Below are 27,248 nucleotides of genomic sequence, written 5' to 3'. Positions count from 1 at the left end.
TAGGTCTACTGAATCACTCTCCTATTGCAACACGCTGTTGGGGAACCTGAATTGCTATAGGAATCTTCGATAGCTACTGAATGGTAGTGAGCAGGAACCTGTTGCTGAAATGGTAGCAATCGAACACAATGCTATTGAAGAAAAAATGAATGCCAATTGTTACTCTTTCTGTAAACAGAGTCTCTGATCATGATGATGACATCATTCAAACCTCAGCCTTGACCTACAAGTCACATGCAACCAGTAAATTTGACAACATGACTTGTCTGACCATAGAAAATATATTATGCCGACATGTAGGCCCTACATGTATTTACGCTTATAAGATGACATCAAGTTTTGGTAAATTGAATGGCCCTTGAAGACATAGAAAAAGAATTGTTGAAGGTAATATAAACAGTTTCCTTGTCAACCACTTTTACATTTTATTCTATGAAGGCAGTGCTACCAGACTCATTGACATCAGACTAGTGCAAATAAGGACCATGGTCAGACTGATATTTGCCGTTGCCTGTCCTTGGACTAGAATCAAGGCGCGCCAATACCATTTTATTGTCATGCTCATGTCTGCCTATGGAACACTTTGTTATATTGAAAGGAATTTTCATGATTAGAGCAGTACACAGCTAAGTCAATTAACTCAATCTTTCATGGTTGTAATTCAAATATTCATGCAATGACGGTAATTACTCCTCTGTTCATTTATAGTCTTTGGCTCTAGACTGAATGTGTGAGGATAAAAAAAAATTAAATAAGTGAACGCAATAATGCTTAATTCCTTATGAGGGTATTCTATTAACTCATGTTCAATTTATTTTGCTTTTCATATCGATTTGAAACTCTCAGAACACAAGAAAATAAAGAGTGAAGAATGGCAGTCTTTTCTCATATAATTGCTTTTGAATTCCTACTCATGCATGACCTGTTTCTGCTTTCATGATAAGAATTCAGAAACCTGAATCCAAATCAAAGCCATTTACCATTTGCACTGGAAAAATACATTTTAAAAACAATTTCAAAAAATGTATTTAATAACAGTTTAAAATGAATAAAAAAATACATCAGGTTTTTGATCAATTTTTATTTTGATTGTATTTTCCTAGCGGAGCTTCTAAAATAATAATATCAGTATTTGAGGAAAAGTTGATTTTTGCTTGTGCTAGAGTTAGGCAAATGAGATTTGATACATTTATATTACCTATGGATTGCCCTTGGACAAAAGCTCCATGGTAATAATGTGTGCTAGAAAGTTGTGAAGACTGTTAAAAACCAACATCATGATCAGTGCTTGGGTCAATGGCAGGATACATTGGGTCACTGCTTAACTGAATTTGTATTGTCAGACCTCAAGCATAAAAGGGACTATTACATTTATTCATAGTTTGCCCTCTGACTCAATGGGTGTGCCAGGGTGCCCTGTCTGAATGCCTGTCTGGTCATAACAATAGTTGTTTTCACACACAGGATAAATTGAAGTGAAAAGTTCATTTTCATTTGAATTACTAGTATAGGGTTAGGCCCACACACCCTATCAACTTCTCCTTTTTATTACTCTTCATTCTTTTTTCTCTGCTTCCTGTTTCTCTTATTTGAATTTTTTTTCACTACTTTAATAATGGGGGAGGATGCAGCATCAATTATATTGCTCTTATGCTGAACGAAGTGATACTTCTGATGTGGAAGACCATGAAAAGCAATCACCTTATATATATCTATATCTATAGGCCTATATGAAATCAATAACCAAGTGTAATGAGCAATATCTCTTTAAAAAATACATTTTTTTTCTGAGGCAGTGACATTTTTATTGAATTCTACAGCCATATCATAGTGATAATTTTCACCTTTAATCATTTTTATGAGTATGTCAGATTTTGCTCATTTACGCTAATTACATTTAGGCCTAGTTACAAGTCAATGTTCATTATTTGATCATGCACATGTTATCATCATAGAACAACGATGTATATTTACACATTTCTGAACTTTGGAATATTCTCTGTAGGCATAGCCCTTGCGACAAATCCTAAACATGAAATTTTCCTGTAATGGATGTGAGTTGGTTGTCTCATCTTGTTGGCTGTTTTGGAAACCACTAAATTAGTCCATTGGGGATGTATCATTTAGGCTTGATTATTGCATGGACCTGTATTATATAGGTCCATGATTATTGTAAGTCTCATGCTATAAAGCACCTTTTCCAAAAGCAATCTGGGCCCATCTTACAAGGAGTTACGATTGATCCGATCAATCACAACTATGGACGGCCAGCAATGTCAACATCTAAAATACATGTTTGTTGATCAAAACATTTTCTAACTATGATGTATATTCATGCATTCATTGTTTTCTTGAAAATTCACTGTGCTTCTTTTTGTTTACAGAGGACATTGTGCAGATTTTTTGTGGAAAAAATTATGACACTGATGGATTTCCATTAAGTTACGATTGATTGGAACAATCATAACTCTTTGTAAGACAGGCCCCTGATATGCCATCCCTGGTCATCATTGCAGATGAAATTTATACAAATGCAATAATTTGAAATAAATCAATTGTGATTGTCATTGACATTTCGCCATTCCGTTTTCCTCTTGTATAAATGTTAACCTTAAACCTGATTACATTATCACATTTTCAATAATTTTCACTTCATATTTTACCAATTGTAGTTACAATAGGTTGTGTAGCTTGAGTCCCTACCTCATTAGTTGTGACACATCCCCATAGAGGTCTCAGAGGTTCTTTGTCGCATCAAATACTTTGTCATTATTGATGTGAAAAACTGAGAATTTTGCTTTTGTTGCTCGCTCTTTGCCCTTCTTTGTAGGTTATATGTTTCTATGCTATGCCATAAAAATGCAATGAAGCATAGTGTCTGTGCATGGTACCACAGTAAAGGGTATAAGCTTATACCCTTTTCATAAACCTATCCTCCAATTAGCCGCCTAAGAGTAATGCGGATAATTCAATAAAAATTGCGTTCACAAACTCCGAAAATAAGCCGCATTATTTTTACGAGCGCTCGTCCTGAAAAAGGCGGATAATCGTCATGACAACTGGACACGCCCCCTCCGATGCGGTTGCGTTGGGAAAGGGTGACCTTGTGACCGCACCATGGCAATTATCCGCATTATTTGGAAATGCGTTCATAAACTCAAAATCTTGTCCTGATGCTGCTATTATGCGGATAATAGCAGCATCAAAATAATGCAGATTACTCTTGTCCTCCTCCAATTTTACGACCAAATTATGCTGCTATTAGCCGCATAATTGGGTTTATGAAAGGGGTATTATTCATCATTTTTCAGACTTGACTTTATAAATTCTAAGTCATTAAAAAAAAATAGAAATGTAGTGATTAGGAATGTGGTCTTATTATCAAATCCTGAACACAGGCTTGTTAATGTATTCAAAAATAGTGTTCTTATATGTTTCTTAAGATGGGAGTGTTTGCATACAATCATTGAAATAATGTATCATTGAAATTGAAATGTTAGTTCATTTATAAAGGCCTACCTATGTGGTATTCTATCATGGCTATCATACAGCAAAAATATACCAGGAAGAAAATAGTTACCAATGGAGTGCTCTATTCTTAGATGCATGATTGATATACAGTACTGGTTATTTCCTTGAAGATGGTATGACTTTACCAGCTTCGATTACATGAAGATGGATGTTTTTGGGAGTTTTAAAGATACATGTAAACTATAGGTTTAGTTAGCAGCCTTAATTGTGTAAGGAAGCATTCTGGGAAGGTTCTTGCATGGAGTTACTGATATCTCCATGGTTCTTTTAATAAATATGTTTGCAGTAGGTTATTGAAATTACCAATAGAGTGATGAATTCTTGCATATTTATATGCACACTGTACACAAAGTGAATGTTGGGGACTACGTACAAACTATCGACCAGGTATTTCAAAATTTTATGAATATTTTTCAAAATTATGTCATGATTGTGAAGGCATTTGAAGGGCAAGTCTTTGCAGTGTATCATAAGGTGGTTTCAAAGCGCCTCCATCATAAGAATCCCTGTTAAATTACGAGAACTTTTTTAGGCTAAAAAATACCCATTAATTATTCCTGCATTCACACCGCCCCAAAACATACCCTTCAGAATATGTTCCTGAAGTTACGAGCATGCGCAGTATGGTCTGTATAAGCAGGCAAGGCGCGAGATTCAAAATCACTAGCCCAGCAGCCACCCACGGCATCCGCGCCCAACGACACGCTGGGCTAAAAGTTCCCGAAAATTGCTTTTACATTGCCAAAATACCAGCGAACTTGGAAAAATCCCTGCGTTCTCATTTCGCCAAGTACCTATTATTTAGCGGGTATTTTCTTTCGGGGAAATTACCCGTAGTTTGCTTTCACATTACCAAAATACCTGGTATTTTCTGATTGGGGTAAATTTCTCGATCAGAGAATACCTGGAACTGACATTTATGTACAAAATTCCCTTGAAACATCACCCAAAACATTAAAATCGTGCAATACAAGGTTATACAACTGAACTGTAACTTTAATTGCCTGTACAGAGAAAACAGATTTTGTACAACCAGGAAATTAGTTTGTAATCTTCATTGATAATATGCAAATCGTTGCAGATTCCAACTACCTAATGTAGCTGAAAGTTGCTGTCTTTACTTTCACTTCTACAGACAAATAGCACTGTAAATTATGTAGGCACTGTGAAGAGAAATTTTGCTGGAAGTGTGAAAGGGGATTGTTCATGTGTGCAAAAAAAACCTGCAAAATTGTGAGCATTTCTCACAGTAAACGTTTAAAATTGCCTTAATAACTTCTGGCAATGATTCTTAGCTGGATAATAATGATGATGAAAACAATAATGATGGTTATGATGATGAAGCCGGTGATAGTTATGCTGATAATGATATGGTGTTATTTAATTTGTTTTCCAGTTCCAATGGATAGAATGCATTGCTTTGTGTTGTATGTATGTCAGTTAAATGATATAATGGGAACTAAAAGAACAAGATGAAATAACTGTAACAGATGTTATTTCCTAAGAAAATGATTTTCATCAGACTCCATTATGTTTTATTTACTGAAAACATACTGTCTCTCTTGGAGATAAAATTTCATAGATGGTTTTATGTTTATATGTGACTATATACTACCGTATATGTGACTTTACTAAGTGATGAATTTCTTATAATTTATATTTGAAAATTTCATCTTTTGAAATAGATTGTCATTTGAGTCAAAGTAATATTTGATTTGATGCAAATTAAATTGATCATTTAGATTCAAACAAATACTCTCAATTTCGTGGAAGTGTGATTTGTAATCAATCACCCATTCATTACACTTCTTTTGTTATATCTCTTCCTTATAGATATTCTTCAAAGACAAGACAGTTGATGAGGATGGGTATGTGATCGGTGTGAGGAAGAACGCTCTTCAAATCTTCATTCCAAAGTTTGGATTAGAGGGCACACTCTACGTTCAACAAAATGAGGATGGAGTCAAGACTAGTCCTTTCACATATGATGATGAGGTAATAAGAAGTGAATTATTAGTCTTTTGAAAATTATTATCATTGGTTTTTGCATAGTCGTTTTCGCCGTCTCCATCGTAATCATTGTTTATGATGATTTATTAACCAAAATAATATATTGTCCTTGATCAGAGCAATCATACTTCCCATGATATGTCTTTGTGTCTCCATGCCGACAAAAATAGTTATTACTCCCACCATTGTCATAACTATCATATTTATCTTCACCTCCTTTCATTATTATCAACAGTATTATCGTCGTCATATCATCATCAGTATCATCACCGTCACCACTGCCATCATCATTATCATCATCATCACCAACACAACCATCTCCAAAATCATAACCATCATCATATTTATCCCCATTTCTCATTTCTCCGTGGACTTTCACAATCATATTCTGCCACCTCAGTTCTGTTTTAAAGTCCGTTCACCCATCATAGGTCCATGGTTCACCTCATTTAGTGAGAATGAAATGGATAATCAGGGATGGATCCAGGATTTCAGATATGAGGGGTATCTGTGCCATCATAGAATATGGTTTGACCTGTTCCAGTAAATCAAAACAAGCAAACAAATTATAAAAAAAATGGGGGATCACTTCAAATGGGGCAGGGGGCATATTGCCAATTTGGCACAAAAATGGGGCACAAGGTAGAAAGGGGCATGCCCCCCTTGCCCCCCCCCCCTTAGCGCCATGTCTTTATTGTATTGACAGGTGTATCTCCCTTTGAGAATTCAATCTCCAACCTGTCACCCAGTGATGTGTGATAGACACCTAGGTACAGCTGGTGGGAGGGTGGAATTCATTATCCACACACTCTTTTGGGGGTTTCACATGTGGGGTTGAGAGAGTGGAGGGGGGGGGGGTGTCACTTATCTGAAATGTGGGGTCATATCTGTGACCCTCTTCCAATCTGTGTTTGATTCATGAAAAAAATATTTCCAGGATATGTTAGGTTTATTCATAGTTCAAAAAAGCGTTAACTTTTTTTTTTAATGTGGCTTAGAAGTTTGCAGATAGTAACAGTGGCAGCTCTCCTTGGGGGAGGGGGGGGGGGGATGGCTACCCTCAAGGATTTTTATGTAAAAGACAATAGAAATGTGTATACAAAATGTTTTGAATCCCCTGGGAGAGGGAGGGTGATCAAAATGATGACCTTTTTTCCTGCTCTCTGAAGAAGCAAAATGATTGGAAAGTTGCAATTTTGGGGCTTGATGGTTGGACAATTCTTAAAGTAAATGGGTCCCCAGTATGCACCACCCCTTTAAGAAATCCTGGACCTACTACTGCTCAAGAGAACCAATCATATTTGAAAATTGACACAAGAAAGGGTTGAATTATAGATCCTTTTATTTCTTGACTTAGAAACAACAAAATTAAGATAAGACTCATGACATTAAAATACAAAAACAAAAGAAAAATATGAAATTTAAGTGAGTGAACAGGGTCCCTTCTTGCAGTTACAAAAAGTTATGATTAAACCGCGCAATCACAACTATGAAAGTCAGCAATGTCAACATCTTAAATACATGCTTATTTGTAATACTTTCTAGATATGTAGCTTATAGGCTAGTCATACATTCATCGCTTTCTTGAAATTCGGTGTGCTTCTCTTTGTTTACAAAAGACATTGTGCAAATTTCTTGTAGAAAAAAATATGAAATTGATGGATTTCCATATAGTTGAGATTTGAGATTGATAGGATCAATTGCAACTCTCAGTAAGATGGGACCATGAATTGAATCTGAAGGTTCTTACCAACTTCAAGTAAATGCTCGTTTCACTGGTGATACCATGGCAACCAATTGACATTGGTTGACATTGTGATAGATGCAAACACTCCAGGGAGGTGACAGGTGGGGATCAAAACATACATGTATTGGCCTTCCAAATATTGACTGTCATATTTGTGCAAATGAGAGAAGACAATGTAGTCTTTGTTCACACTAAGAACACACATGATTACAAATGTTTGCCATATCAAAGTACACATTCAAAGATAGTGTTCATGTTCACAATAAGTTAGATTGGCATAATGTTTCTCGAAATGTAGGCTTAAAGGGGTACTGCAGGCTGAAACTGAAATGATATGAACAGATTAAGAAAAATTGGACAAACAAAACACTGAAAATTTGATAAAAATGGGACAAGGAATAACAAGGTTATGGCATTTTAAAGATTTGCATTATTCTGGTAAAACATACAGTTCTAGGCATGACTTCATGAATATTCAATGAGCAAACTGATGATGTCATATCCCCACTTGTTCTTTTGTATTTTATTTGTGAAATTAGGTTTATTCAATTTTTCTTTTCAAGAACCAAAAATATTAGATCACTGCTGCAACTTATTTCATGACAACAATGGAGACACATCATTCACACATGTATGAAAAAGTGAAACAATTATGATTTCATGTAATAACATTATAAGAGAAAGGAAAGTAGGGATGTGACATCATCATTCCATATATTGAATATTCATGGCAACATGCAAATTACTGTTCTCAAAATATGATGCTAAATTTTTAAAATTCAATAACTTCGCTATTTGTCATCAGATTTTGATGAAATTTTCAGCATTTTTCTCTGTGACTTTTACTCTATTTATTTAGATATAAATATTTTCAGCCTGGAGCATCCTCTTAATTAATGATACAGCTTTTGAGAGACCCATTTGCCGTTGCTGAGGCTGCCTCAACTCCAATCTACACATATTGTATAACTGCAAGGCAATTTATTAGAAATTTATGCATATTTTTTGAGAGGTTTTTGGTATACTTTAGAATAATTAACTTGCCCTGTTAGGCAACCCTAAATAAATCGATTTTTCTTATATCTGTAGGTAGAGGGCCATCACATTTTTTTGGGGGGTACATGATCTCAAATATAATTGAAATGTGCATGAAATCAGTAGTTATTACTGGCTCAGGCACAATATGCCCATAAAGACAAAGTGTTCAAACAAATAGAAAAACATGTACATATTTAAGTAAAATTCATACATTTACAGGTATGTTTGAAAACCTTTTTTTAGGCGTATAGAGAGAAATGAGGTAAGTGTGCCCCTTCCTCCATGGGTTTCCATTCCTAATTCTCATGTAAAAAATGATGCATATCTCTTACTTGGAGGAAGTGATTGCTTCAATTACATTTTTGTTATGTGTTCTTTTATTCTGCTATGGCTTGATGCATTCCAGACGTAATACCCTTTCCTTTTTCTTCATTTTGTTTTGCTCATGCATAATGGTGAAATAAATCTCCCTTTCTCAACTCATTGCAGTGCCATTCCATATTACCATCCCTTGTAAGATATTTGCATGAAGCTAGGCTCCTCACTTCAAATGACTATCGATTGAGGTTGTGTGAGAATCTGTCTCAAATTAAACGCTTTTTGAGAAAGCCTTGCTCAGAAAGGCTGAATGTGGGAACCCCCTAGTGACATCATTTTATCTTTGGGGAAAATCCCCAGTGATGTCATTATCTAGTATGAGGGAAATCCCTAATGACATCATCTTCCCAGGGTTCAAAGTGCATTGTCTAGGGAAGGGTGAGATGCAGAGAGTGTCAACACATCCTGAGTATTAGCCCATTTCTATTCTCCTGTAGTCACATAACCATGTAATAACAAGAAATCTGTGTTTTGACCCATGGATGTGTAACAGCCCTTGAAGTCTCTGTTGAATTATAGTTTCATGGGGACTGTTGCAGAGAGAGTTTAACCCTAAAAGGACTGGGCTATTAGAGATGTATTGAGGACTGGGGGGGGGGGCATGATGGCCTCCTGATCTCGGCTGCCGTTCGCGCAATCACGCTGAAATTTGGCATGCACATTCCTTACCACATAAACTACAAAATAGTATAAAAAAATTTCTGAAAATAATAATTTTTTATTTATTATGAATAAAATATGCAAAATTATTCATGAAAAAACATTATTGTATATTTAATACTTAATTTTAATACCTAATTTAAAGATTTCCACAAAGAAAAATTGCGAAAGCCATTTTTGTCTCACCTGCATAGCAGAGTGAGACTAAAGGCGCCGCTTTTGCGACGGCGATGGGGGTATCTGTTGAATTACAATCAAAACTTTTTGGATCTGATTCCTGAAACTTGGACATAATAGTATTCAAGTATCACTGAACATCCTGTGTGCATTTTAGGTCACATGACCAAGGTTAAAGGTCAATGAACTTTGGCCATAAATGGGGTATCTGTTGAATTACCATCATGACTTTGCAAGTTTATTGATCTGACTTTTGAAACTTGGACATAAGAGTAATCAAGTATAACTGTATATCCTGTGCAAGTTTCAGGTCACATGATCAAGGTCAAAGGTCATGTGAGATCAATGAACTTTGGCCGCATTGGGGGTATTTGTTGAAATACCATCCTATCTCTGTAAGTGTATTGGTCTAATTCTAAAACATGGATATAAGAGTAACCAACTATCACTGAACATCTTGTGTGAGTTATAGTAGTTTTCAAAGTCAGCACTGCTGCTATGTTGAATCGCGTGATGCAGGTGAGACGGCCAGATGCATTCCACTTGTTTTCCTTATGTATTTCTTTGTTTTTTCATCTTTTGTTTTTCATTGTTTTTTTCAATGAAAATTATTACAGACCATTTAACAACTAAATTAAACCATGAATTGATTAAGCAGAAGAAATAGAATGAAAAGAAGTAATCACCCTTTTATGAATTTCATCTCCCATGGACTTTGTACACAAAGTATAAGAATGAGCCCTTTTCATCATGACATTGTCTCTTAAAAAGTCACATGATGTCGAGATTCTATGCGTGTAATGCCTTGTATGTCGCGAAATTGGTCTCAAAAGTTGCACAAGACTTCCAAAAAAAGTCACAAAATATTGCGGTCTATCTGTATGCGTTTCGAAAATATTGCATGAAGCGTCGAGGGGGTCCTATTAGGGTTAAAATAAAAATCAGACACATGGTTTTCAACCAGAAGTGAACATTCGGATACTAGTAGATGTTTTGTTGTTTTAAAGCTTTATTTTTGCTTTAATACAAGCATTCATGTTTTTATATAAATCGGGTAAAAAAATCACTACTAAATTACCAAAATAAATGGACTTCCCAGAATTCAAACGTGCATGGACTTATCAGCCTATAATATTCCAGATGGTTTAAAATTGCAATACTTGCATCAAAAATTCAAAATTGTTATCTATTTTGTGTTCTATGCTCTTTTCTGGCATGTATATCAGTTTTAGGTATAAGATGTGCACTGCAGTGTTTGAAATATTGCAAATATGGACTTGTTGTGTTACATAGAGGCTGTATCCCCCCCAAAAAATAAACAAAGCAAAAAAAACCCACCTCTGATTCCATCATAATTTTTCTTTCAAAAAATGTGTTCCTGAGTTTGGTAGGCTTTGCTTAAAGACTGAACCATAAAGAACTGGAAGAGAAATAGAAATTATGAATTTCGGGTTCAGCCTTTATTACACAACTTATTTTTTCGTGGACCTCTTCCTTATTTTGAAATTCCCATAGAATTTTAGACAAGGGATTTTTCAAACAATTTTGTCCTTTCAGAAATTAAGAACTCTGTTCCTCATCCATGAAATACATGTCTTTGTATAAAACAGATTCTTTACATTTGGGAATTAGTGGAAGGGTTCCTAGTCTTTTGATGTTTTGAGAAGTCATTCCCTGTTTAAAATGACATGGCAAATATTAACCAAAAGATGAGAGGGAACTGGTAAACAAGGTTGCAGTTCTTTTTCTGAACGGTACTTGAGGAGGGTTGAAATACACCTGCAAGCTATAAAAGAGGAAGTGCCCTTAAGAAACCGTCTTTATCCATAATTGAAATCAAAAGAAGTTTCACAAGCCCGAAATTGTCAACATTTTTCTAACCCTGTCAGGAGCATCTTTTTATCACTTGAAGTCCTTTAAGCTCTGTACCAGATTCTTTGTTTTGCTGTCATTGTCACAACAGGAAAAAAGTAGATAAGTGGGTACCAAGATACATGTATTATTTACTTGAACCTGGGAGATAAATTACTCAGTAAATATGTTCAGTAGTTTAGACCAGTCAAGGAGCACTTTTATAAATGTACGTCCACATAGTGGACTGGAACGAGATGACGTCATTTTTTGGCCTGCCATATGCCTCAGGTCCTCACACACGTCCACTATCAAAATCGAGAACCTCGCCACATCCATTTTGCGGTTCTCCTAAATCATAGACGACGTGCACGTGAGTGACGTCATTTTAACCGTTCAAGCCCAGCATGAAGATCAACCTTTCTCTTTTAAAACACAGTTTTCAGTGACTTTTCTCAAAATTAATGTAAGTTGTACGATGCATTATGTTTATCATATTTGAAATTGCTTTCTGATCTCCAACATATACATCTATATATATCCAAACTCGCGTAAAAAGGAATCAAAGCAAGGGAAAGGGCACATGTGCACAAGTTGCACCTTCGCATCACCCGACCGGGTCGCCAAGCGATGGTGCGCCAGATATTCCGGGTCGGGCAGAGTGTCATGACCCGCTCGTTATCGCGCTGTTCCGTGTGGACGTACGTACACGTACAAGTCGAGTGAAATCTAAAGTATTCGCATCTGTAGTGAACAAGGGCAGACGACGACGTTGACTCGAACGATCAGAGGACTGCTACGTCGTTCACGTTCACTGCTCCTAAAACTCTCTAAGGAATGGTTTCATGGCTATATGTAGACTGCAAAGGTATTTGTTATTGTTCTGTGCGGCAATAAAATAGGTCTTGTAATTCCTCCTAAATCCTTTTATTACAAAAACCACTCTGGACCCTGCCCACACATTGTTAACAATAATGAATCTCTTGTTGTTCTTATCCATGTATGTTTTCTTGATCAAATTTAATGCAGGAATTGGATTAGAAATAGAATGCTGTAGAGTATACATTGTAGGAAATAAGATAATTGAAATTTGTATATTTTTCTGAAAATACTTATAATGAGAGCAATGATGCAGCATTTAAGAATAAAAAAATAAAAAGTACTATAATAATGGAGGCTGACAAAGGAACTTCTTTCTTCAAAAGACTATACAAATAGAATTTAGACAAAATATTAGTATTATATCTGAAATTGTATTCATTGATCTGGAACAAAACCTTCTTATTTGAAGTATAGCATGATTAAAGTGATTTGGTAATACCTTGGTCACATTTTCTCTACGGAGGCCCACAAGTCGAAAACAGCTATTTTATTACTTTCAATTCAAACCACCTATATGTATTTGGTACAAAAATGTTGAAACAGCTGTTTTTGACTCGCCTTACGGCCGCCGTATAGCAAATGTGACCATGGTATAATATTGTTTGAAAACAATATGCTATATGCCCACTGACAATAACAGTGATTGATCGTTTAATTGTTTTATTCATTCAAAAAATTGTTTGGTTTTATTGTTTTTACTCTGTAATTGTCATGATTACCAAATGTATTTCATTTCAATTTGATTTTTTTTAAAGATTATTCTTATAATGTTTTCTTATTTGAATTAAGTTACACTCATAATGTTTCCTATTCAAATACTGTAGCACTGTTTGACAAATGAATAATACTAATTTGCAGATTATATGTTAATTTAGAATCCTAGATCTCAGGGTGTGGGGTGGAGCTACATGTAGGAGCCTGCAATAATACCTTCCATAGTAGCCCAGCCACACAATTGTAAAGGGGTTATCTCTAAGTGGGCTTATTTTTTATTAATTTTTTGTTCACAGACTCTTTATAGGATAAAATCTAATCAAATCTACTTTTCCTATCTATTTTAACAATTATGGCCTTTGTAATTCACAGCATTGGCTTTAATTTTCAGACTCTTACACAAAATATGAGACAGGATTCAAATACTTTTTTCATGGAACATTGTGCATGATATGTTGGAGTAGGATAAAGCCAGCTTGCCACCCCCCCCCCCCTCCTCGACCCAGACAAGCTGATCGATATGACCTATATGAGCAATTACCTGTATAGATAATGACCAAAGGTCTGTTTTATATACTTGAAAAAACAGGACTTTTATAATATGGATATTTTTTTCCTTTCTTCAGGAACCAAGTCAGAATGCGGGTGATGTAAAGCTCCGAGCCTTTGATTATGTCAAAGTTCAAATCAGTATGCAAGCAACTAGTATACAACACCAGAAGCTGAGGTTACAATTGGTCCATCCAGAGGTAAGCTCTTGTCTTTTAAAAGTTTTAAGTTCAAGTTTTAAAAAATATTATAATGCATCTAGGACTGCATCTATTTTACCACTTCTACTAATGTCTTCCTCTCAATTTTCATCTCTTTTTCTTGATTTACCATTTGATATCATATTTCCCTCAATCTTTTGTCATCCTCCATCTCTTTCTCTTATTCTTCCTTTCATTGATCTTTGATCTTCTCATCCATCTCTTTCCTTTCTATATTCTTCCTTCCCTTGCCGCCTCTTGATCATGTTCCTTGTTTCTCCTTGCCTCATTTTTGTCTCTTCCCGCTCTCTGTCCCACTTTTCTCCCTCTTTTCCACTCCTCTCTCTTTTTTACCCCAGTCATTTTATCGTTTATTTTTTACTCTGTTTTTTTCTTTCGATTCCCTTCTGTTCCTTATTTCCTTTATCTATTTATCTATCTGTCTGTCTGTCTGTCTGTCGGTCGGTCGGTCCGTCCGTCTATCTTCCTTTTTTTTTTACCCTATATTACTCCCCTCTGTCTCTTGTTCCTTCCAGTACATTCCCCCCCCCCCCCGGATTTCGAAAAGTGAAAAGGAAAAAAAGTGTACATGAATTTGTAAATAAGATATAGGCCAAAGCAATACCATTTTCATAGTTCAATACTTGATTTTTTTCACACTCATTCGCTGTTACCTCATTCGTATACCCAGATAATAAAGCTCATATTTGATGCTTGCTTTGCAGAAGCTGTAAGCATTTTCTCAACAGCCCCCTCCCCAACATTTTTTGGCCCATCACTACTATTACAACCTGGGTGTTGCCACTACCCTACGCATAAATACAATATCATGGTTAGAAGCCAGTGAGGAAAATTGAATCAGACATATGCCTTTAACTAGAGAGACAGCACATCAATGTTTCGCTTTATTGAAGAAAAAAAAACATTAATGCTCACATTTTCAACAAATTGCTGTGAATTACAAAGGTTCCTAATCTGTAAACCTCAAAATGGTTTGTTGATGCTGTAAACAATACATAGATATCCTTTCATTTAAAATTATACCATTCCGTAACTAATGGGTATTTCCTCTATGTTCTGCCGCCTGCTTTGAGTCGATTGCCTGGGCCTGTCTGGAGCAGCAGACAATAGAACAGTATAATATCTGGGTTGTTGAAGGCGAGACATCCACTGACATGACTCATAATGCGTGTCTGCATAATACATTCATGATGAACAAATGCCTCCATGTGCACATACATGTAGCATCAGGGATGGAGATGAAGCATACTACAACCATGAGGTCCATGCTGCAACAGACTTGCACAATGTACCACGTGTAATGCTCCACGCGCCCTCTTGGATTTGAGTCGGCAGGTGGGGGGGGGGAGAGGTTGGGCCTGTGGTTTACTGTAGATGTACAATTATATTTATATTACTGTAGTGTGTTTCTTTTATGTTGATACAAGACCATTGTCAGAGGACTGTTGCATGTATGCCCGAGGGGGAGGAGGGGGGGGGGCACTTCCATTGACGAGTGGATACCACGCATGGCCAAGGGGTCTCAAAAAGCACCCTAAACAGGTATTTTCCATATTCTGAAAATGCACCCCTTAATAAGTATTGGCGTGTGAAACCCTACCCTTAACAGGTATTGGAGAAAAAAAACGATACTTTTGGCAAGTATTCCCTGAATTGAACCCCCTAAACAAGTACAGCGATATTTCAATTGTTATTTTGTTACTAAAATTTGTTAATATTCTGGATAACAAAGAAAATCATAAAAGTATTATTACACTGTATGTAAAATATTTTCTTCTATCTCTTGTATTTATAGTATGTATTGTAGCTTTGCTTTGTCCTGGGTTTGTTTGGCTTTTGTTGTCTCATTTTTAGTGTAATTTCTTATTTCAAGTTTTACCATTTTAAGTATCTTGGGTTGGCATTCTTTAGTTCGTCCTATCTTGCCACTGCCCACACTCATGTTCACTACAATTTTCTTGTGTATTCATGTATATTATATATGTCTGTTGATTGCTTTTTATGAGTGAAAAATAACTACGAATTGGATTGAAAAATAGATTATACCTTAGTGTAAATCTTTTTTCAAGGTTGGGATGCATTTACTTTTGCTCTGACAGCATATGCTAGTACAGTACACACATGACTATACTTATGGGCCAGCCAGGGTTTTTGTGAAATGCTAGAGGCCTCGATTTACCCGTTACTGCTCGGAGAGCCGCCTTTTAGTGTGCCTCTCTTTATTAGCATGTGAAAGTGGCTGAACGCTGCCATTTCGGAATATTTTTGTCCTGCCTGCTCGAGATGAGATGCAAACGAACTTTCCCTCTCAAGAGCATCACTTACAATATAGGGTGCAATCTTTATCAGCGTGGTTTCGTCAGACTTGTGTAGGTTTGTAGTTTGTTTTTAGGTTAATGTTAAAACAAGCAGCTGGATAGGAAATGAAGATCTTGGTGTTGGGTTGTTTTGTGCTCAGTGTGTCATATACTGTAGCCATGGATAATACCAACTACGGGATACTTGGTAAAGCCAAATGCAGATTTTATTCATTTATTCATAAGTTGGCTGTATCTACTCTCTTTCAGTTGTGTATTTTTAATGCATATTATTTCCAAGTTTTCATTCTTGTTATCATTTATGATGAAGTTCTATTTCTGTGATTAATCAAGTGAAATAAAAGGGAATGCTATCCTTTTTCCTTGATCTCTCCTTCTCCTTCTTACCCCCCCCCCCACCTCTCTCTGTATTGATTTCTTGATTTAGTACCTACCTACAACCTAAATTTTCTGACATCACACTCCTAGTCATCCAAGCTTGTCCGCTCACCACGTTGTCTACTTTCATTTAGTCTAATGCCATTCCGTCCATCAACATTTCATCTAACAACCATTTGGTCCCATCATCACTTCGTCTAATCGCCATTTTGTCTATGAATATTTCATCCCATAACCAGTTGGTGTAGTATCCATATCATTTTCATTCATTTTGCACAATTAGACCAAATGGTATATGGACTATTAAATGGCTATTAGACCAACTGATTATTAGACAGAATGGCATTAGACTAAATGAAAGTAGACCATGCGGTGAGTGGATGAACTGATGGTAGACCAAATGATAGTAGACGAGTTGGCAATTGGACGAAGTGGCATTAGATGAATTGGAAATATACCATCCCAATAACACATGAGTATTTTCACACTAGGCCTTTTAATGTCACTATAATTCTGGCTTTCATCGGGTCCACAACAAGCAAATACCTTTGTGGAATTGCAGCTTTAGAGTGTGTGATGTGGATAAATTACAAACCAGAATCTCCTAACTTTAATTTGCATTGTACTTTGTAATATTTGAATATATCTAACCCGTCTCATTTCTATACTCACGATTTTAGATCCTGTCAGAATGATTTGAAAATCACTCGTCGAAAAATGCATAGTAAATGTATTCACTGATGATCTTATTAGAGCTGGGTACATGTAGTTAAAGGTAAAGTCCACCCCAGAAAAAAGGTTCATTTGAATCAATTGAGAAAAATTAAACAAGCACTGTGCTGAAAATTTCATCAAAATTAAATGTAAAATAAGAAACTTATGACATTTTAAAGTTTTGCAGATTTTACAATAAGGACCCTCTTGATTGAATCACAGAATGTTCAAACAAGGGTATTTCCACAAGTTCAGGTAGGAATGAGGAGAGATTGAAATATTTTATATTCATATCAATAGATTTTTAAAAAATATAGTGAGCGGGTGATGATGTGATTGGTCCCCTCATTTGCATACTGAACAGGACGTGCATATAACTGTTTAGTGAAATAAAGCAGAACTTGAAAATGTCATAAATTTCCTATTTTACATCCCATTTTGATGAAATTTTCAGTGTTTATATGCTTGTTGGGTTTTCTTTTTTGTTTCAAATCAACTTTAATGTTGTTTAAGTGGACATGTCCTTTAAGTATTCCCACTGATACTAAGAGCATGTGGATGGGCATTATTGCTTAATGGATATCTTAATGTTGTGCACAAAGATTAGATCTATTATCCAGTATTTAGCCTGCAAGCCTGCAATCATAAAAGAGTTGTACAAAGCTTACAGTGCCTGGAAAAGCAGGTGTGACTTTTTTTCCTTTTTATTAACTTCTTCTTTGCTGAAGCCAATGTAACTGACAAGAGTAGGTATTGTCAAGACACAGTTTTACGCTTACTTTGAAATAAGTTTTGTTGTAACAGTCAGAGAATTCACTGCAGGTTTCCAGACAAAGAAACAAATAATGTATGTATTCTGTGACTTTTGATGTTCATTGATAACTGATATAATTTAATTGAATTTTATTAATGTAATGCATTGTCACTCCATCCCAGAATTTAAGAAATAAGTCATTGAGTATTCACCTCACCCCCCCCAAAAAAAAAGAATTTCTGCTTCCCTGTTGAAGACTAGTACTAGAAATAGAAAGCATAGTACTAACCTATTAAAGGTCAAGTCCACCTCAGAAAAATGTTGATTTGAATCAATAGAGAAAAACAGACAAGTACAATGCTGAAGATTTCATCAAAATTGGATGTAAAATAAGAAAGTTATGATATTTCAAAGTTTCGCTTATTTTTAACACAATAGTTATATGAACGAGCCAGTTACATCCAAATGAGAGAGTTGATGATGTCACTCACTCACTATTTCTTTTGTTTTTTATTGTTTGAATTATACAATATTTCAATTTTTACGAATTTGACGATTAGGACCTCCTTGCCTGAAGCACAAAATGTTAAAATAATCGAATTCCACGTGTTCAAGGAGGAATGAAACTTAATTTCACATGACAATGACGAGAAAATCAAAATATTTCATATTTCAAACAATTAAAAACAAAAGTAATAGTGAGTGAATACATCATCGACTCTCTCATTTGGATGTAGCTAGATCGTTCATATAACCGTTTTTGTGAAATGAAGCGAAATTTTGAAATGTCATATCTTTCTTATTTTACATCCGATTTTGATGAAATTTTCAGTGTTATGCTTGTTGAATTTTTCTCTTTTTATTCAAATCAATTTTTTGTTGGGGTTGACTTGTCCTTTAAAATTTGAGGTTTGTAGCAGGCGCGGATCCAGGGGGGGGGGGCACAGGGGGCACGTGCCCACCTTTTTGAGAAGCAAAATGAAAACTTTGTAATGTAAAAATGCCATTAAAACAGAGGTGTGCCCCTCTTTTGAAATTGAAGACCTTTTTTTTTGCTTGTCAAATTTTTTTGGGTATGAAATATCCTTAATTTGTCGTTGAAAACCTTTTTTTTTCTTTGCGATTGTCAAAATTTTCCTCCGAAAAATTTGTCCCCCCCAGTGCAAAATCTGCCCCAGGTTTGTAGCGCTGTCTTTTCTGGTCAATTGAAGATATTGTGTGATTTTTTTTGGTAAATAATTTATTGTTTATGAGGCACTTACACTGCTTGAAGTAATGGATGCATGCTTAAAAACTACTGAACATTATTAAGTCAACTGTTATGTTCACAAACTTCACTGGTGCACTGAGAATATTCTAGTGCAAAGTCATTATTGTAATTGCCACTTTTTTCCTTGCAAACTGTGAAGTGTGTGTTTTATGGGAAAGTTGTCATTTTCACACTGAGTTTCGTTTCATGAAGAATTCTCATTAAACAGCACATTTTTAAAAATCATAAATCAAATTCTTGATACAAATTCCAACACTGTGGCCTTTGGTACTTTCTATCCCTCCCTATAGGTAAACTCTTCTCAGGTTTCTCAGCGAAACTCTTATTTATCACAGCTAATGGTTGTAAATCAGTTGTATTTATCAACAAACATGATACCAGTAGACATTGATGAGAGGGAGGGACGGGCTTATCATCTGTTCAAACCCCATTCATTCATTTCATAGAGAAATGAATGATAAAGTTTGGTGCATTCAATCTACACTTAACTTTTCACTAAGTTACAAACACGTTTTCCAAAGGTACAAGCCGGGGCAGACAGCAATTTTTCTCTGTGTAAACGCGAAGTCGAATGTTCCCCAGCAATTAGCGGAGCAACTTCCAGTTTAAGCACGTTAACGCGACGCTGGATAATCCGCGGGCCAATTCTGCTCCATGTGGCAGGTCTGCCCCCACGAGCTGATGTAGTGTGTAAATGCGGTATCTGAGAAAACGATGCAATTGAACAATCTCATAAACCATGTTTTGGGTTTGAACTTTGATCTGCGATTCAAGCCTAAGAAAATGGATTAAACGCATCCCATTGTCTCTATTGGGACGACAGATTTTGTTGTTAAATTTCAAACCTCTTTTCATTGAAATGGCGGATGCATAGGTCATGTGAAGCTCTAATAGCTTCGATGTTGTGTAACAGCTTTTATTTGTATATCATCTATTCATTATGCTGGTATTTAGAAGCATTCTTGTATATTTGATTTAGTTTTTGCAGAAACTAATATGCTTTGATGATTTAATCAAGTAAATATTGAATGCATTGGATTTTAGAAAGATGTATTGAAAAGTAATTTATTATGAATATTTTCATTTGTTGGCTTTCTGTCTATTGTGGCAGCTAGTGCTTTTATTTCTTATTACAGTTTTGATTTGTTTATTGAATTCACAGATCAAGAGCGTTGTGTGTATTCAACATATTCAGTAATGATAATGAGGCAAAAAAGGGTGAAAAATAGGCAAAATGAGGCAAAAAGGGAAAAAGTCTTACAAGTATTACTGTGATATTCACACACATCTTGCCATGAAATAGGAATAGAAGAGCAACCTTTCTATCGAGTACCCACGCTATTGATAATTAGACTTCATTCTTTGAAATTAAATTGGGAGTATAATTTGGTTACAGGAGGTGGTTTCAGACCGCCTCGAAGTTCGCCAGTTCCAGGTATTCTCTGATCGGGAAATTTACCCCGATCAGAAAATACCAGGTATTTAGGTAATGTGAAAGCAAACTACGCGTAATTTCCCCGAAAGAAAATACCCGCTAAATAGTAGGTACTTGGCGAAATTACGAGAACTTTCGTGGGGATTTTTCCAAGGTCGCAGGTATTTTGGCGATGTGAAAGCAAATTACGGGAACTTTTAGCCCAGCGTGTCGTTGGGCGCGGCGGCGTGGGTGGCTGCTGGGCTAGTGATTTTGAATCTCGCGCCTTGCCTGCTTATCAGACCATGCTGCGCATGCTCGTAACTTCGGGAACTTATCCCAAAGGATGTGTTTCGTGGCAGTGTAAATGCAGGAATAATTAACGGGTATTTTTTAGCCTTAAAAAGTTCTCGTAATTTAACAGGGATTCTTGTGATCGAGGCGGTTTGAAACCACCTAAAGTGTCAATTTTTTTTAATCAAAAGAATAAGCTTGCCTTACATTTTGAGAAGATTCATGAAAGGTCGAGGACCAGAATAATTCGATTGGTGTTATTTAAGGTTGCGCCGACTGACTGAAACATGTTATGTGCTTTTCGCTACATAGGGATATCACTAGCCAAGCCATTGGTAACTCACTAGTATTATGAAAAATCATTAGGAGCACATGATCCTCACTCAACCTCATATTTGAATTCTAGAACACAATTTTTATTGCCAAGTCCTGTGCCAGTCTAGACAGTTGAAGGGTAGATTTTACGAAATGGGCATCAGATGCATGCTAATACTGAGCTTGTCATTTTAGTGCTTTTGCATTTCGTAAAGTGAAAATCAAAGGATTTCATGCATAGATTTGGTGAATTTTGTGAAAATCTTCAGTAGAAAAAAAAGTTTTCAAAATTTCTGCCCCCGCCCACCCACCCCCCCCCCCCCCCTGCGTATGACCATGACTATACATGTAGGGCCTACATGATCCTCTCAAGTTCTTATACACATAGGTAAATTGGTCTAGGTGAGTAGTGAAATATGATGCACGTGACATTAACCTTTTAAAATGGATGACAAAATGCACTCATAAAATGCTTTGTAATAAGGAAGTTTATTCTGATGCTTTAAAGTCTCATGAGATTGCTATTGGAAGCAAGGCTGAGCTGGGATCTTTACTTTTATTTTAATTCTAAATCATTAGGCTTGTTTTACATTTAAGTCCATTTCGATCAGCCTGACTTTACACAAATTATCACAATATTTATATTGCAGAACTAGTAATCTGATATGAACCCCCCCCCCCCCTCATCCTGGCAGTCATGTTAGTTTTTCACAAGATTTCATTGAAATTCTGCCTGAATTTTACTAATGATGCTATTTTCATGCAAATTGGATTTCATCCCTGTCAGATAGAATGTTACCCAATATAGTATAGTATATTATAGTATAGTAGGTATAGTATAGTATAATATAGTATCACAGGGAAATGAGGATCACTTTAGGTTAATATTGATGAATGACAAATATGAGCTCTATAATGCTGAAGTAAATTACTTTTCACAGTAGAGGGACAAAGCCTCCTATATTAGCCCTGTTCAGACGAGCAAGTGTCTTTGTATAGCTATCAAAAAGTTAGCAATAAACCTCACGATGGATGTAAAATAATAAAGTTATGACATTTTAAACTTTCACTTAATTTCACAAAACAGTTATATGCACATCCTGGTCGGTATGCAAATGAGGAGACTGATGATGTCATTCACTCACCATTTCTCTTGTATTTCATTGTATTAAATATTCAAATTTTCTCCTGAATGTCAAGTTAGAAGATTAATTCCTCTTGAACATGTGAAATTAGCACTGTTTAATATCATTCAGTCAAGTTGGTCCTAATTTTAAAATCTGTAAAAAATTAATTATTGTATAATTCAAACAATAAAAAAGAAAAGAAATAGTGAGTGATGGACATCATCGCCTATCTCATTTGCATGTCACCGAGTTGTGCATATCACTGTTTTGTGAAAAAATAAGTGAAACTTTAAAATGTCATAACTTTAAATACATCCGATTTTGATGAAATTTCCAATATTACGCTAGTTTGATTTTTCTCTATTTATTCAAATCAACATTTTTCTGGGGTGGACTTTAAGGATGACATCACACTGGTAATAAATTGGCTTTCATGAAAACAGAAAAAATAAATAGAAATATAAATAACAAAGTTTAATGAAATTATGTCAAAGAGTATACATTAAAACAGAGTTATGAATATTTTGATTCTGAGATTTCACAGATGAGTAGCTCCTCCATATGTCTTGTGTGAATTAGTTTCCCCAAGATATCATTTTCTAAATCAACTGAAAGGGATTTTTGTCTGTGCATTTGATATATCAGCAGTGGTATATTCGTAATAATCATAATTTTATTCTCTAATGAGACATATATCTGTAGGGACTGGATTATGAAGTGTCAGTGATTTATCATCGCTGAGTAGTCGGCCATTTATTGAACATTACCTTTTCATTTCTGTGTATGGAGTGAGAGTGTTTGTAATAATATATCTTGTGAAGCAGTACAGTTCTTTGTAGGTGCTTGTTCAAATACAGTGTTACAACATGGAACACTTATGGTTCTTATACTGATAGGGTGTTGAGGGTGTTCTTGTGTTGACAAGACAAATTTAATACAAGTAAACTGTGTGAATTCATTGATGCAGGCCTACCAGCCTATGCCTGATAATCTTATGTCCCATTATTCATTAATCCATACTTTCTGTAGTATTAAATTTTACTGTACGTTTCCTCTCCTATGAAATTCTTACAGTCTGAACATGCTGATACAACCTTGTCATGCTGAAAAAAATATACATTTTATATTGATAACCATCTGAGTGTGAAAAATAATGAAGAAAATACTAGGCCTCGATTTTTTTCTCTGCGAGGACATTAGCCTCTTATACCGTGTTTACACAGTGACACGGCTCGGGGGTTCGACACGCGAGCCGTGCTCAACATGGCAATTTTATGCTGTGTAAACGCGATCAGTGTGATCCGCGAGCCATGTCGAACACGGCTTTTTTGATCCGCCAAAATCGTAGGTTTCAACCCGCGAGTCGAGTCAGACTCGGCAATTTTTTCGTGTGTAATTAGAAAGCCGTGTCGAACTCTCTTGACCAGGTCACTGCGCGCGCTTTCACTTTTGGCATTGTTGTTGTTCGCACGGACAAGATTCGATTCCGGCGGTGAATTTCCCGCGTTTAATTTGCGACGTCATAATTCTTCCGTTCGAGATCCGCGAGCCGTGTTGAACTCGCCTTTTTATATGTACGTATAAACGCGATCTCTGATCCCTTCGCAGTGTTCAACCCGGCTCGCGGATTCAACACGCGAGCCGAGTCAATGTGTAAACACGGTATAAGTTTAGTATCAAGTGATGCCAGGCAGTTAATTGCTTTTATATGTCAATGTTCAAGGATAGATCTTATTGCTGCAAACAATGAAGTGGAGATTTCATCTTTCTCAACATATTCTCAAGTGCATTTTGTGATATTTATCATTGACTGAGGTTGTGTGATAATGATTTGTAGAAATGATAGTGCTGTATGCTGCATTACCTGAGCTATAGGTTGATGTTACTTGTAGTGGAACTATATAATGTGTTGTTGGCCTTTGATATGATGATGATGGTGATGGTGGTGGTGATGGTGATGATGGTGATGGTGATGGTGATGATGGTGATGATGGTGATGATGATGGTGATGATGATGGTGATGGTGGTGATGGTGATGATGATGATGATGATGATGATAGGGTATGAGATCATGACGAGAATGCTCAAGAAGTCTTCTAAACTTGTTTTGTGTTGTGGTTTAGTAGACACCTTCTATAGGAAAGTACATGAGAGTGGGGATCTTACTCTTAGTTTAGTTAAGTTTTACAAGCACAAGACATAATGTACAGCAAACTCAACGATGAATGATGGTTCCCAGTGAAGGTCTTTGCAAAAATACCTGTAAAAAATTGAAATGTTTTTTTCTTGTACAAGTGTACTAACAGCTTCCTCATTTGTGTGCCCCCTTCCCTGGGGAAATCCTAATATATTATGGTCTATCATGCCTGCATTCATATAGGTATACACAATGATTTTTTTTATTGAAAGTTAAATTTGGTATCGAGATAAAACATGAAGTTATGCATTTGCTGGGTGCTGTGTAAATCTGAATCTGTATATTATAAAAACATTCCATTCCCATGAGGTACTTCTTTGTATTCTGAGCAGACACAACATTTGTGATAAGCATTCATACCCACATGACCTTATGGGGTCAGCAAACAACTCACTAAGGTCAGTTGATGACCCTGACTGAGCATTAGTCTTGACAATTAGACTTCAGGTTTCATCAACATTTTCAGCTTCTTGCACTACAATAGAATGGGCCTACATGGATGACAGAGTTTTTGTTTCAGGAGTGAATCTTCCATGAAATTCCTACCTCAGTAATTCAGAATGAGGCACGTAAGGAAAATAAAAGTTGCTAGGTGATTAGTTTTGATGTAAAAGAAGAGGGGGCTCTGAAAATGGCAGTTCTTGTAGGAACCTTTACTGTTTCCAGAAGAAGTACCAGTGGCAGAACCGGGGGGGGGGGGGGGGGGGGGGGTTAAGCATTTATTTCCCCACCTTGGGCTTCCTATGAATAATTTTTTAAAAGGGAGTGTAGGATCAAAACTCCAACACCCCTTCCCTGTTTACGAGGGTTGCGCAAGCAGAACAGCATTCTATTATACTCCTTTCAAGGTCTGTGTATAGTAGACTACTGTAGATACATTGGTGGAACCTTGAAATTGAATTTGAAATGTACCAGACTTTGAAAGATCTCCTTTGTTTGCTGCCAGAACCTTGTTTTCTCCAGCCGCATTGCCTCTGGTATATACAATGGCACACCATACTGTAAAGTTTCTAATGGTATGAATGAATGAAGTAGACTTTAATTTAAAGGGATTGTTTAACTTTGTGAGCAGCCGATTTAAAAAATTCTCAAACCAAGATGAAACATGTGTACAAGTGCATGTAGTAGAACTAATAAACCCTGAAAACAACCATTATTGAGAATGAAAAGCTAAAACTACAAGGCAAACCCTGTTTTTGTAAATAGGTGTCTTATAGACGCCTAAATAGTACACATAAGTGTATGGGATGAGATTAAGATGGTGTTTACGGTCACTTTATATTTCAATTTTTGAAGCACTAAATAATGATTTTCGGACGCAATTTTTTCTGGGCTTCATTTTTGTAACATATCACAGACACAGGTGACAAGTGTGACCTTCTAGCTCAGATTTTTTAAAAGTCAAACCAATGTTAACCAATCACTTTAATCACTCTTTTACATGTACCTCCACACTCTGGTATTAGATTCATCTGCACCTCTTGATTCTTGAATGATTTCTTTTTTACCACTGGCATGCGTAAACTTACCATGTGCTTTATACTGCCATTTAGGGGGATCGATTGTTCAACCCCCCCCCCCCCCCTCAACCCTGCTGCCATTTGAGTAGCAGCATGTGGCGTTATCAGTAATAGGCCTACATAGTTTACATACATTTTTCATGTTTTATTGATAAATGTTTGATGAAACAAATTCCAGTCAACCGTTACATAAGTTGATCTCTCCTGCCTGAAATTATTGGTGATTTAATTTAATCCATTAATTGGTATTGGCAGAAAGGAGTTAACATATAGGCCTCAATGTTATTCCATAGGGTACGTACCCTGTGAAGCTAAACGCCTTGGCTATTGCCAGGTGCAGATCCAGAGTTGAAATTTTACGGGGTGCTACAGGATCCAGGATTTTTTAAAAGGGGTGGTACATTTTACCCATTAGAAATTTGACAAGCAAAAGAAAAAGGTTATCACCTAAATGTGAGGTCAATAATTCATAGCACACCTACAGGCCCATTCCCCCCCCCTGGTTCTGTGCCTGATTGTATATGCTATTACATGGATCAAACAAACTTAACTAATTTCCTTTTAATAAAAGAGGTAGAAAAACATTGATGTTCTTCTCTTTTTTGTTTTTTCTATAGGTTCCAGGGTTTAGTGTTCCTGCAGTCGAGGAAACACAAGGAGAGAACACAGACAAACAGGATGAACCTCCCGCAAAGAAAGCAAGAACCAAGTCCAAGTAAAACCAATACCCCACATCCTGGTTTACATTTTTAAACAATGATCGGAGGAAGTTCTCACAATGTTCCTTTAAGGGTAGTTTGCACCCTTCCCATTGTTAGTGGAAACTCGCTAAATTAGTCTGAAGTTTCAAATTATCGAGACTGAGCGTGGATTGTGTAGTTCAGCTCCTCCTCCTCCTCCAAGCAAGAACTTGTGCTAGACTTGTCCCATCATGGACCTACTACAATCAGGATCTGTGTATCCAGATTTCCAGGGGGGGGGGGGTGCTTTGCACATGGCATTGAATGGCTGTACACATGCATCCCCCACAATGAGCACGTTTTACTGATGAAATACATGGCATAGTGCACATTAGGGTGATAAACGAATGTAAGAACCTTGGCCTAGACATCTTTTGAAGAAAAGTAGAGAACTCTCAAATGGGATGTAAATTCAGATTCAGATGTTTTGATTGTCCATGATGCAATAG

At 36.3% G+C, this 27,248-nt stretch overlaps 1 protein-coding gene across 5 annotated transcripts; it reads left to right on the top strand.

Moving 5' to 3' along the window:
- Positions 1-27,248, top strand: LOC121412564 (exosome complex exonuclease RRP44-like). Of its 5 annotated transcripts, none has more exons than XM_041605651.1 (4): positions 1-83; positions 5,365-5,526; positions 13,615-13,737; positions 26,677-27,248. In XM_041605651.1, the coding sequence occupies exons 1-4, from the start codon at positions 81-83 to the stop codon at positions 26,776-26,778; spliced, it is 390 nt and encodes a 129-aa protein (XP_041461585.1). In that variant the 5' UTR covers positions 1-80; the 3' UTR covers positions 26,779-27,248. The 5 variants fall into 5 exon arrangements, with proteins under 5 accessions (XP_041461585.1, XP_041461383.1, XP_041461315.1 ...); XM_041605449.1 differs by lacking the exon at positions 1-83 and adding an exon at positions 120-387 and having other exon boundaries at positions 5,365-5,521; positions 13,613-13,737; XM_041605381.1 differs by lacking the exon at positions 1-83 and adding an exon at positions 140-387.

The sequence above is a fragment of the Lytechinus variegatus genome, chromosome 1 (genome assembly GCF_018143015.1).
Source record: "Lytechinus variegatus isolate NC3 chromosome 1, Lvar_3.0, whole genome shotgun sequence".
Lineage (NCBI taxonomy): Eukaryota > Metazoa > Echinodermata > Echinoidea > Temnopleuroida > Toxopneustidae > Lytechinus > Lytechinus variegatus.
The sequence above is the reverse complement of the archived record's forward strand: the minus strand, read 5'-3'. Positions and strand labels throughout refer to the sequence as shown.